At 37.4% G+C, this 13,704-nt stretch overlaps 1 protein-coding gene across 1 annotated transcript; it reads right to left on the reverse strand.

Moving 5' to 3' along the window:
• Positions 1-4,177: 4,177 nt before the first annotated feature.
• Positions 4,178-13,495, reverse strand: lysmd2 (LysM, putative peptidoglycan-binding, domain containing 2). The gene is made up of 3 exons (XM_039681890.2): positions 12,999-13,495; positions 10,753-11,087; positions 4,178-4,781 (listed from the first exon to the last, which is right to left on the reverse strand). Exons 1-3 carry the CDS (start codon positions 13,251-13,253, stop codon positions 4,733-4,735), a joined length of 639 nt encoding a protein of 212 aa, XP_039537824.2. The 5' UTR covers positions 13,254-13,495; the 3' UTR covers positions 4,178-4,732.
• Between the last annotated feature and the right edge of the window lie 209 nt (positions 13,496-13,704).

Raw genomic sequence — 13,704 nt, forward strand, 5'->3', positions numbered from 1 at the left:
CTTGTGTGGTTGTCATTTTTTTAGGTTTCGATGCTGTTGGACTATAAATCAAATGACTGTAAAAATGAGATCGATCATGTAATCAGGGCCGTAACTAAGACATCCGGGAGGGTTGCCAGGTTCACGTAACAAAACCAGCCCAACGTTTAAAAAAAAAAAAAAAAAACCCTGTGACCGGTCCTAGTATAGGTCATAAACCCCACCTCCCCATGTTACTCAACGAGACGCGAGACCAACTACTAAACAATTCAATTACACTTCACATATCCTTTTTCCAAAGATAGTTTCAGTAATTTATTGTAGTTTCTATCACATTGATGTAATTTCAAGAGATTGTTTTTAAATTAGGTTTGTTTTTAGTTAGTTATGTGATGCTATAAACGATACTCAGACATCATGATTGACAGGTTCTCTGTGCGAGGTAGTCACTGAAGCACCAGTGGAGTTTTGTTAATAATGTTGATTATGTGGTTAGTAGTTGTATTTACCTTATGTTAACGAGGTTCTGCAATCAGCAGACATCAATGGAGAGGAACGAAGCAGACAGAGGCCACTTATTGAAAGTGCAGGGCGTTTGCTTGCGTTTGATTCAGCGAGAATGTGGGCGCGGTCTTGATTTTGCGGCTTTACTTCCTGCTCACGACTGCGAATGTCTGGTCCCGAAAACGCAAGTGCGCAGACTCAAGTCCCAAGATGTCAGCGCCATATCGGGACATTGGCGGCTTCAGTTCTCTCCGATGGAGAGAGTGAAGAGTGAAGGGGCGTCGTCCATCTTTTTTTACAGTCTATGGCTGCAACAGTGTAAAAGTACCCCAATACCATGGGAAAACTGCAGACTCGGCAACGCTATCCAGTGCATTTGGTTGCTGTTGGCCCCCCTCGGTTGAAATCGGGGGTGGGGGTGTTGATGGGTCCCCCTTGGTTGGAATCAGTGTGTCCCCCCAAATCCGTGTGCCTCTAGAATCGTAACCACCTTTCACCCCTCTAACGACTGCCCTGAACTCTAGGCCTCCTTGAAGGGGGAAGACAGGAAAAACGAAAGGCAAAGTTGGTTAACTGTGTCTTTTCTTTCTCTTCAGCCAGTCTCACTCTAGGCTTCCATGTGCTTCTTCACCTCATCCTGGGGTTGTCTGCACCCAGGACCATCTCTCCCTTTGAATGAAGCACAGATCCCAGATTTACTGTGACCTCCATGGGCCATTATTGGCTTCAGCTGAGTGGTTCCATGTTTGAAGGTTGAACAGGTGGAAGTACAACATACAACCAGAAGCGCTGCACGTGAACTAACTCGAGGCCAACAAAGAAGGAAATGAATAGTTGAATAAGTTATTTTTGTTTGTTTTTTTGCACACAAAAAGTATTCTCGTCGCTTGATAAACTAAGATTGAGCCACTGTAGTCATTTGGACTATAACTTTTCCTACCTATTGACTAAAAACATGATGGGCATGTGCACGCCATCAGCGTTTTCACTGGTTTGCGCGGAGATAACCTTTATAACAATATATAACAATTTTCAACGCTTAATTGCACCTTGAAATCTATTTCACGGTTTTGCGTTCTCGAGCCACCAGGCACTGATTTGTGTGGATGTGCGGGCCGGAGCGCATTGAGAGCATTCTGTTAACGGAGTCGTCTTAGCGGCCCCTAAGTTAATAACTTATGATCTTTGACATGTCATCATATTATAAAAATATCCTGTAAGTTTCAGAACTGAAAACATCCTTAGTCCAATAAAAGCTTTTATTGACACCAGCCTCAGCAAACGACTCGTTTTTCAAAGTGGAAGATGATAAAACACCACCCGCAGAAGAAGATCGACTCCTACTTTAACGGCCAGTTTAGCCCCGCCCACCGATTCGCGCATTACATAGTCAAATAACATAGATGCCTACCTCGAGATGACAAACCGGATCGAGCTACCAAGCAATACAAAATATTGTGCAGTGCCTGGTTGTGGAAGAAGACAGTCGCTGCAAATGCTTCCTCTGGATTCCAATAGGACTGCATGGATAAACTTTATTTTTAATGACGTTCCAGCTGATGAGGTAAAACATTGTCCGTCTGTTCGCTTCATTTCACTGAGGATTGTTTTGTAAACAAGACTGGCTTTGCAGACCGATTAGGAGTAAAGAAGGTGCTGTGCCATCTATATTGAATCTGACAGGAATGGCGCAACACATGGACTCTGGGTCGAAACATGTATGGGCGAATCATTCCGGTTGCCATTTTACAACATTGAACGTTTTCAAAACAATTTCCCCTAAGTGCATCGACAGGTGAGTTGAAACTCATTATAATATGCAAAACTGTTCTCCACTCACAGCAGTGGGCGTTTACTTCCAAGTCTTCAGTGCGAGATGCCCATAAAAACCGAGCTTTTTTCAGCTAGGCTCAAAACTAGGGTACAAAATAGCCTATTACTTATTCATTTGGATGTTTTTGAATGCAAAAACCAAGCAAGGTCATAAGTTAACCTCAGACAAGAATATAATTCAATTTTAAAAAACAGTTCATGAGCCCTTTAAGCAGACAGTCTACTAATACTCTAATAACAGTTTGTTGACATGTAGTTGCAATATTTTACTTATAGTTAGTAGAATGTCTAAAGTGGACTATCGAAATAAAGTGTTACCAAACTAACTTTTCTGCATTTGTCATAATTTAGAAATACTTTTAAGATAGAAAAATACAGCATTACAGATGCTAGAAATGCGGCTTTCAAATGAAAGATTGATATCAAAAAGCACACCCAGGTTCCAAACTGACAGATCTTTAGCAAAGATCACAAGAAGCAGACAGGTCCTCCCCACAGACCATATGCTTCATCTCCATACTGGTGTGAAGAATCCGATCTTCAAGCGAAAGGAACTGGATGAATATTTGAATGCTGCCGATCCCAATCTGAATTATGACTTGTGATGCAGCCTGAATCATATTCACAACCGTGTTTGTTCGTTGGCCAGAGGAGAACCCCCAAGGTGGGCACTTAATATTCAACCATCTTATTGATCATCAGATTTTTCTATTTTGTTGTTATTTTCATACAGTCATATAATCATAAACCAGTTGCCAAGTCAAATTATCTCTAAATGTAGTGCAATCAGACAAATAATAGTTTAGGTTTTTGTTTAAGTTCATGGTGTAAGACATGAAGAAGATCAGCAAACAATTCCTGTCATGGCCACAGTGTAAGCTTCGCATATGGCAGGCTGAATGATCTCTCACACTTCAAAGTAAACACAATTGAACACATCCGAGATATTTAAAAACTATACATTAGGCAGTTAATGTATTTACCTTAAGATCAGCAGCCCCTGAGCATCAAAAATAATAATTAAATTGTAGCTATTAACTTTAAGTGTCCTTGTTGCATTACAAGTGCAATCATAAGTTCAGTCAAAAAATGTTATAGGCTTGTGTATAGACAAATGTTGCAAATATCTTTTACTTTCAGTTCAGTAGAAAAACTGCCAAGAATTTATACATCAGGGGACTGTTAAAATCTCGACTGCCTGGGTGTTTGTTAGAGACAGGGCTCCTACGCGTTTTCCATTTCAAAATTACACTTTTCCAGACTCAAATCTTCATACCTCTGTAGATTTTTCAGACCATATTTAACATAAATGGCTAATTCAGCATAATTTTCAGTATTGCATTTGATAGAAGACTCAACTGTAAATATAGTTTTCTCAGAATTTTGTGATAACATGCACTTACATGAGAAGAAACCTAAAACTCTTTATAACCTACATATATAACTGTAATCGTGGTTTGATGTTGAATGTTTAACAAAGTACAGCATGATTTAGTTGATTGTTCGCTTCTTGTTTAAGTGGCACACGCAAATTCAATTAGTGATGTTCAAAAGAGACTTGCATTTGGTAAAAGACAGTGCTTTACATAACCTTAAATTTATTCAACTGTGTTCGACAATCACTAAAGCATCAGGATCACTAAACTTTTGCCATGAAAACACTAAATTTATTTTTTATAGAAATTCTTAATATGATATTTTAGAAAACTGATTAGGGCAAAAAAAAATTATCATAGCCTTATCCAGCCCTAGAAATTACATACTTTTCCAAACTGCCTAGGAAACTGATAGAAGGGTGAAGATCCATCCTATAATAACCCAAACTTTGTTTGCAGATCTATGAAACAGGAAACTCTTCTGATCCGCTTACGGAAGCATTTATTCTACATAACCCAAATCAAACAGCACAGTAAAACATTTTTCTTAAACCCCAACACACAAACACAACATTCACACCAAAACAGCATTATTTATCCCTTTCAACCCCACACATAAAGCTTTTATAGGCAAACAAAACAAAAAAAAACAATAAATTAAAATCAGCAGGCAGCCACACAGAGTCCAGATACTTTTCTGTTATACGTTATATGGGATAGACCGCACATACAGTTTAATATGAGCATAGACTGTGGTTATCATAAGTTTGTGATCTGCGCGTGGATGGCTATAGCTCTTCCTAAAGAAGACAAACTCGGCTGTAGAATCTTTACTGTTATGCGAGAAGAAACAGTGATGATAAAAATCAGAAATAAAATCACTATAATACTGCTGAAGAAGGCAATGATGGACCTGTGGTCATGTGTTGCAGTTTGGGTAAAAGAGAGAGTTAAAAAAAGTAGGCAAAAGAGGAATGGAAAGATGAAGATGATGATGGGTCATTGTCAGCGCTGCAGGTAAAGAGATGAAGAAGAGTCCATCAGATCTCCTGATATGATGATGTTGAGTCGGTTGGGTCATCTTCCTCTCTGAAATTAAACACAGACAAACAATAATTTAAAAAATCAGCTGTAAGACTAATAGAAATTTCTTTAAAAAAAATAATATATATATATATATATTAGGGCTTTCAAATGATTAATCTCGATTAATCGCATCCAAAATAAAAGTTTGTGTTTACATAATATATGTGGGTGCACTGTGTATAATTATTTTATATATATATATATATATATATATATATATATATATATAAATACACACACATGCATGTATATTTAAGAAAAAATTAAAATGATAAAAGATATAAATTATATATAAATATATACAGTATATACATGAAAATATTTCTTAAATATATACAAGCATGTGTGTGTGTATGTGTATATATATATATATATATATATATATATATATATATATATAATTATTTACAGTGCACCCACATATATTATGTAAACACAAACTTTTATTTTGGACGCGATTAATCACGATTAATGTATCTATGTATGTATGTGTATATATATATATATATATATATATATATATATATATATATATAATTAATTACTCTTAATTTTATGCAATGTAATTAGTTACTTCTGACATAATTGCATTAAACACTATAGAACAAATCTATATAAAATCAAAATTCAATGTCAGATGTTAAAATGTGTATTTTTAAATGTAACCTCCTTGTTCCCTTTAAATACTTTGGTATTTATGCACTTTTACATGATTCATCTGAAATCATTAAAAGAGCAGTTTCAGGTCTATCCTTAACTGTTCAAATGGTCGAGGTTGATGTAGGATTTAGAACGTAATTTTGTAATAAGTAATGCTATAATGTAAACATTACTTATAAAAGTAATCTAATTACACTGCTGAAGATGTAATCAGTAGCAAGTAGTGAATTACTTTTTTTAGAGTAACTTACTCAACACTAATGGTATGGACACCCAACTTCAATTGCATGAGCAACTTCCATTGACTTTTTTTCTCATACAATTGAAGTCAACAGGAACAAAACATTGTTGAAAATATCATCTTTGTTCCAGTAAAGAAAGTAGGTCATACAGGTTTGGAACAACATCAGGGTGAGTAAATGATGGCAGAATTTATATTTTGGGTGAACAATTCCTCACAGATTTAGTAATTTCCTCATCCAGAAGTTCAATAAGACATCAGTGGAAACAACCATATCAGGCTCTGACCTGCCCCTGTTTGACTTCCTATATTCCCCAAACAGACTGTTTAAACACCAGAAATCTGTTTTAATTGAAACGAGCATGTTTGCCAGTCAATAAATATAACTAGATAAGAGGTTTTGGATTGGCAGTTCCTGTATATGGAGAAAATGACTGATGATCAGCACTGCCTAGCCATAGATCATTTCCATGACTCAGTCGCAACATTGATCAAAGATCAAAATGTCACGTCTGTTTGATCGAGGACATGGTTGAGCACGTGCACATCTTCATGATTAATTGAGCAGTTTTCTGCTAGTGTACTCATACATCTTACACCAGCAGAGAGAACATGTTCATGAATCGCTTTTCGATTCAGATTTTTTATTTACACACCAATTATCAAATGATTGAGCGAGAATGTATTACACCCAGGAAATTAATTACAGGAATAGTTCACCCAATAAACAAAATGCCTAGTGTATTCTGACATCAATGACGACAAACACAATTGCTGCATGTGTGTCTCATGGCAGATTGAGAAGCACTGAACACTAACTCAACTGCCCAGAATGTTCAAGGAAACTCAAGAGGAATCCAATGTGCATTGAATACTGAAATTTCAGACAGTCCTCTTGAAAAGCTACTGTATGGGTTCAGAAGACTTTAAATACAGCTCATGACTCGTATGGACTACTTGCATGGTGCTTTTGTGTCATTTTTTAACCTTAACAGGCTATAGTTTATCAAGTTGTAAGCCGGTCACATCAAAACATCTATTTTTCTATTCTACAGTACAGAAGTATATAGTCACATAGATTTGCAATGAAATGAATTATTTTGGCATGAAGTTCACCATTTTCAGTTTGAGTTGAACACTCGAACAGGTTACAACCTGCAATTTTTAAAAAGTGTGCCAAATTGCAGCACTTCTTGAGTGAATAAACAAGTGATCAAGTTCACGCCTGTAGACATGTCAGTGATGTATTTTCAGGACTAACTTGACAGGTTTCACTCTGAGAAATATGTCAGGTGTATGTTTGTTGTAAGAATATATGACAAACAACTTCTATTGCCTTAAAATGGAGGGAAGACAACAACTGCTGCCTTCTCCACTAAAAGATGCAGACACAAGTCTGGCTGACTGATTCAGCTAAAATAAAAACTGCACCGTTGACGGACAGATTTCAATTTCTTACAAGAGGTCAGCAGATGTTCACATTCGTCCTGTGCTCCAGGGAGCTGCCAACTGCTGCAGCGGACCAAAAAAGTGATCTGATCAGCAACATAAAAAAAGCGTGCTTCTTTCAAAATTGGGCCAATTTCTGCATACTAGGGCTGTCAACTTTAGTCGTTTAGTCGACTAATCGGTCGATGCCGTCGTGGTCGACTGACATTCTTATTGGTCGACCAGTTGCATTTTTTTTTTTTTTTTACCAATAGAAGGAATTTTTCAATGACTTACTCCTTGATATTTATTCATTTATAATCAGTTATTTATTACTGTATTCTAAATATAATTAGCCTATGTTTTGTCCCCAACTTTAAAATGCTTTAATTTAGGCTATTTTTGTAACTGCGCCACAGTTTAGCGCACACACATAATACACTCGGGAACCGCACCTGTGGCTGGCTGCGCTGCTGCTCGCGCTCGGTAAGGGATGCTGTATTCATTCTGTTAGAACGCTGCTTGTTTTGGCTTTAGTCGACAAAATGTCCAGGAAATATAAATCTTTTGTCTGGCTGCATTTTAAAACAAAGACGACAAGACTGTGGAGGGAGGCGATCGCGTTGCCATTATGAGCGCGCAAGTCGCGCGCCTACATTTAAAATCGAACTTGAGCGCGCAAAAGACGTGAGCAGCCTTTTAACGGCTATATCATGCTGACTCAATAGATTGTGTTTTCTTAATGTTTTCGTTTTTATTTGTACACTTGACGCATTTGAAAATAGCCTAAATAATGCAACAAAACGAAAATAAACCTATACGCGGTACAGCCTATTATAGGATTGTTTTTAAGTTATTTGTTTTTTTTTGAGTGTTGTTTAAAACGCCTTGATCGTCAGGACTAAAGTTAACCCATAGCTTTGAAAGTAAAGAAGAATATAAAGCCTGTATAAACGAGAGCTTTTGTTGGAATTTTTCATTATGTGGCAGATAGCAGTTATATTTTTTGCAGCGTGTGGTGTGGTCAGGTGCGCGATTGGGACTGTACTATAGACCTAGGACAGAGCTCTTCACTTTTTGCAGTTAAAAAAATCACTTAATTTTCAAAGAATTATATTATTATTATAGTTTTATTTATTTGTGATGTTTTTTCGTTGTTGTTTTATAAATGCTCAATGACAATTGTTTAAAAAATGTTTAATCAAAATATCACGTTTTTTTTTTTTAGTCGACTAATCGTCGAGCAGGACTCGACTTTGGTCGACTAAGGATTTCTTTGGTTGAATACAGCCCTACTGCATACATTTTGCAGATAAGGTAATGCCACAAATGAATTGCAACAAGGTAGATATAATAAGATGCTGGGCAAAGTTGAGAGTAACGTTGACTCCCAAAATAATTCAGTCAATACTTTATCCTTAATTATGCAAATTTGACTATGTTGCATCATATGATTATGGCATCTTTTGTTTAGCAACATGTTAACATCAAACTATTGAAATCTTCTGAGTTCAGATGGCTACACTGAAAGTTTGGGGTGGGTAACATGCTCATCAATGCTGCATTTGCATTATTATTACATAAAATAGCTTTTCTATTTTCATATATTTTAAGATGTAATTTATTCCTATGATGGCTTATTATCAATGTTTAAAATGATATTCAAGAGTTGACTCAGGACCAGGGTTGGGGAGTAACAGAATACATGTAACGGCGTTACAAAATCAGGATACAAAATCCAGTAACTGGAATTAGTTACAGTTAAGTAAAAAAACAACAACATAGTAATCAAATCATAGTTACGTTTTGAAAAAAGGGGGGATACTTTCAGGATTCAATGGTTTCATTTAAAACTAAATAAATCTGTATTTTGCATAATAACACTTTATAAAGCGCTGCTTGATTAACGACTCCCGCTGTTCTGTCGATTTTTGCTGCCTTGTCGAAAAATGCTACCGTAGCGCGAATTGATCACAGAATGCCAATTAAAGTCGTATGAAATACAATTATAATACAATTCTAAGTTATGAGTAGCTACTGTATACTGTAGACTACTGTTTTTATTTTTAAAACGGTGTGAAAAGTACAAATTATCATAAAATATTCATCTTCATAGTAACTGAAACTTTCAGTTATTCTATTTCAGCTGGCTGACCGTACACATATTCATATCGTAGTAAGCATTTTTTAAAGGGAAATTATACATTATAACAGGAAAATGTACCTTTTGTAAAAAAAAAAAAAAAAAAAAAAAACTGTGAGTCTGCACATGTGCACAACCGGGTGGTAAGTAGCAAATCTCGATGGGTAGCATGAATTGTCAGAACACCGGCACAAGTCACATGTGCCACCCGGTGGTGACTGCGCAAAATAACAGTATCGACAACAATCTCCTCAGACACAGACTGAATCTCTGCTGCTAGAAACGATGCTGCCCACAGGTAAAAATGCTTTCAATTCTTGGAAATTCAGCTGCTATTTTGTTTTTAAAGAAGAAAATTCCAACATGGTTGTACAGTGCAAACTGTGCCTTCCAGCAACGAAAACACCTTCTTTATCACAGGACTCGACATCCAACCTAAAGAAGCATTTGCATTCTCTATTTTCCTGTTGAAGAAACATTTCCATTGTCTAAAAATTCTTTATTATATTTGCTTTTCCCTTTGTGCATGTCAAGTTAAAAATAAAAACAAAAATAATCTGTAATACCATACTGTAGCCACTAGATGTCCGTATAGTCCTTTACATGAATATTTATTCAGGGCTGTGAAATTCTTAATAATAAAAATTGTTGTTTTTAAAATAATATCTGTCCTGGAAGTAATCCAAAAGTAATCAGTTACATTTGGTTACACTTGGATTACATTACTGATTTTTATTTTATTTTATTTTTTTATGAAGTAATTTGTAACTGTGACGGGATATCGTTTTTTAAAGTAAACCTCCCAAGCCTGCTCAGAACCCCTTGCTTTCTATTACATTCAGTTGTGGTCTATCTAGCTTTTACAAGAACATGTCCTGTGTGTCCATGACTGATTTATTACTTGTTGGTCTTTGTAAATATGCACAATTTATGGACATAATGGCAAATAGGCCGTTTAAACCTGGTATTAAGACGTGTTTTGTTAGATCAGATCACAAGTAGACCACGCAGGTGTAAACAGGGTCTAAAACTTTTTGAGCTTACTACCACTTTCAGAAGTAGTTCGACCGGATTGCTTTCGTAATGCAAGCACTCAAAAGGTCAAATGCAGAGGAACAACCACAAAAGATTGACTACTAAAATTGACCTAAAAAAACAAAAACATATTTACCCGCCCATAGACTCTCACCTCAAAGAAATCAGGACAGAAGCGGTTGAAAGTGGATAAAAGAGATGGATTAAAACACCAGGTGTCAATGGGTACGCGTCTCCCTCGCCTACTTGTGATCCGATCGACAAAAACGCTTCTTAATTCCAGGAGTAAACAGGGCCATAGAGAGTGTTAAGATAGGATGCTGCCTTATAAGGGCCACTGCCTACAGGCAAAAGATAACAAGGCAACTTCCTAGGGTTTGGAACAGAGCTTCTGTTCATCATTAATTAAGAGGTCAGTAGGTTTATTAAGGCAGAGAGACACTCATGCAGGTCAAAGGTTGTTTTACCTCTCACCATCCTCTTTCAGTTTGCGGGCGGCTTGTTTGGACTGTTTGATCTGTAAGTCCAGTCGGTGCAAGAAGTCTTTAGCAGACAGCTCTTCCGCCTGCACGGGTCGGGTGTTGGGCTCCGGGACGGCCGGTTCTGGCGGAGGGGATGGGACGTCCATGTCCTGACTCGAGCACAGCGACTCCTGCAGTGTACAACCCTCGCTGTCAGGTGACTCCAGAGACAGTCCATTAAAGAGGGAGGGTTTTTTGGACTTCACAGGAATATTGAGAGTGTTTCGCAGGAATATACAGTCATTGCTGAATAGCTTATTGACTCTTTTAATTTGCTCCATCTGTGGAAAACAAAAAACAAACATGAAGATATCATATATCAACTATAAAAACAGTCCTAAACATCAATTTATCCATTTGGTGTTTGCTTCTTCCAAATTACCAGCATGTGTCTTATGTTTTAATCATACATGAGTAATTGTTTGCCTATAGATTTGTTTGATTTTTTTTTAGGTAAACTCAATCAGTTTCCACATCATCTATTTGATCTCCAAATCTCTCTCAACACACTTAGTAATGGCTGTGTGTGGTTTATTGATCTAGTTCATTTTCTCAATTATCTTGAGCTTCATTATGTCTGCATGGCCATCGTACGCAATCATAACTCAAACTTACATTTTGTATAGTTAACCTGGGCATCATAGGCATTTGAAGGAGTTTTGCACATCACATAAAGTTCTATGTACTTAGACAAATTAATAGGTTTTAAGCCAATCTAGACTGTTCAAAAATGCTCTCTGGATTTTGATTCACAGCACATTCACATTTTCGTCACGCAGAACAAGCCAATTATATTCTAAAATGACTAAATATTCCCTAAAATTCTTCTTAGACTGCTCACTTAGTTTTGAACACAGCCAAAATCACAGCGGTTTTGAGTACATGACATAGTTAATGATACTCAAACTTCACAATGTTTTCCATAAAAAACAGTTTGACAAAATGAAAATTCTGTCATCATTTACTCGCCCTCAAGTTGTTCCAAATCTGTATGAATTTCTTTGATCTTTCGTCTGCTGAACAACACAAAATAATATATTTTGAAGAATATCTGTAACCAAACAGTTGAAAGGCCACATTGACTTCCTAAGAATTTTTTTTTCCATACTATGGAAGTCAATGGGGCCCATCAACTGTTTTATTACTTTTATTCTTCAGAAGAAAGAAATTAATTCACACTGGTTTGGAACAACTTGAGGGTGAGTAAATGATGACAGAATTTTCATTTTTGGGTGAACTAAGCCTTTAAGGGAGTTTACTGGCATGCCTGAATCCGTAATCACCCCCTATACCTTCTAATAGGACATTATTTGGGGGGACAGGCATTTGTTGTGGTGTCTGAAACCATAGTGAATGCACTCATTCTATCCCACAATGCACTGCAACAATAAGTGTACAAAGGCAATCCGAACTCACTCATTCCTTTTCATTCACTCCTTCAAGTGAACTGTATTAGTTGCCTAATATAGGGACTAGTGATTGAGGGTTAAGAGGGCGATTTCAGATTCAGCCACAGTCTATGCAACAGCATGACAGCTTTAGGAAACTTTTTGGCTTACCTCGAAGTTGTGGGGGAAAAAAAAAAAAAATTCAAGGGGAACTTACTGTAGAAGATTTGTTATAAAGGAATCTGGTCTTTACATTTTTATGAAAACGCCAGCACAAAAACATTTATAACTTGCATCATTCATGGAAAGTTTAGTTGGACGAGTTTCTAATGTTGTTTAATTGTTAATACTTGTTGCAGACGGTTCAGAGAACATTCAAAAGTAACGTTACGTTTCCATAATGGTATTTTCCCGTATAGCCTAACCCTAACCAAGAAGTAACTTAAATGCATTAAAAAAGACGTTTTGAACGTGGACGTTCACTTACATTTTCTTCGATTTTATTGTTAGCTGGATAACGTTAACGTACGCTCAAACTACTCTATTGTGATGGTAAAAAGAAAAACAAACAAACAAAAAAACTACGTTGCCTACGAACTCACTCGTATAAGTATATTATATAGGTAACGGCCCACGATGCCGTCTCAAAAATGTTGTCTAGATAGCAAGCGCACTAGTTTTTGGGACACACTCCATGTTGTGCATGATGCTCCAAAAGGATGCAAAACAACATTGAATATGTATGGAGATGGCTAGGAAATGGTTTCTTGCAAATGTGTGTGACTTTATTGATGCGAGACTCACCGTAACACCATATTTAAGGGCTATACCCTGCAGTGTGTCCCCGTCCGTTACCCGGTGCTCTATGTATGTTTCTCCTAAAGGCGCCGTGACGCTCGCGGTGCTGCCGTAGGAGCGCGTCTTTGTGCGGGCCAAACTCTGCGACAATTCACTGTCCGACTCCGAACCGGGCAGGGATCTGGGGAACAGCGGCTGTCCGTACCGTCCGCCTCCTCCTTCATCCCGCAAAGGAGGCAGCACCGGAGAAAACTCCGCCATCTTCAATCCGTTATTATTAAAGCTGCCGTGACGCGCAAAGACTAATATTAGCCAACTCACAAGATGTTATTACTCATGTTTCCACCGCCACAGCTCGAGCATCGCATTTTAGCGGAGATATTCAGAGGAAGCAGTAGATGTGTGTGATTTTTCCAGTCGCCATTGTCGTTACTGTAGGCCTGCGCGAGAGACTATGTCCAGTGAAACCTGATATGCGCGTGTGTGATGATGACACCCAGCATCTAGCTGCAAACTAGCGCGTCGCGTTTTTCAAGGTTTCGAATAGAATGGAGATGCTACTGATAGAATGTGACGTCGGCAGCCAGTCGACCAATCAACGAATTTGTTCAAGCGTCGCGTCGAATTCAGTGTACAGTTCAAGTCCTCGTTCTACAGACATATTTCTATATAGGCTACATTATGTTGATTTAAATGCGTGTGTGTGTGTGTG

This window comes from Pimephales promelas, chromosome 10 (genome assembly GCF_988280905.1).
Source record: "Pimephales promelas chromosome 10, fPimPro1.hap1.1, whole genome shotgun sequence".
NCBI classification, from domain to species: domain Eukaryota; kingdom Metazoa; phylum Chordata; class Actinopteri; order Cypriniformes; family Leuciscidae; genus Pimephales; species Pimephales promelas.

Excerpts from the sequence above, each read along its gene's own strand:
- lysmd2 (XM_039681890.2), bottom strand. The coding sequence starts at position 13,253 with ATGGCGGAGTTTTCTCCGGTGCTGCCTCCTTTGCGGGATGAAGGAGGA. Across the intron at positions 11,088-12,998 it reads CCCTTAAATATGGTGTTACG|ATGGAGCAAATTAAAAGAGT; the intron begins GTGAGTCTCGCA and ends TGTTTTCCACAG. Across the intron at positions 4,782-10,752 it reads CTGAAAGAGGATGGTGAGAG|AGAGGAAGATGACCCAACCG; the intron begins GTAAAACAACCT and ends GTTTAATTTCAG.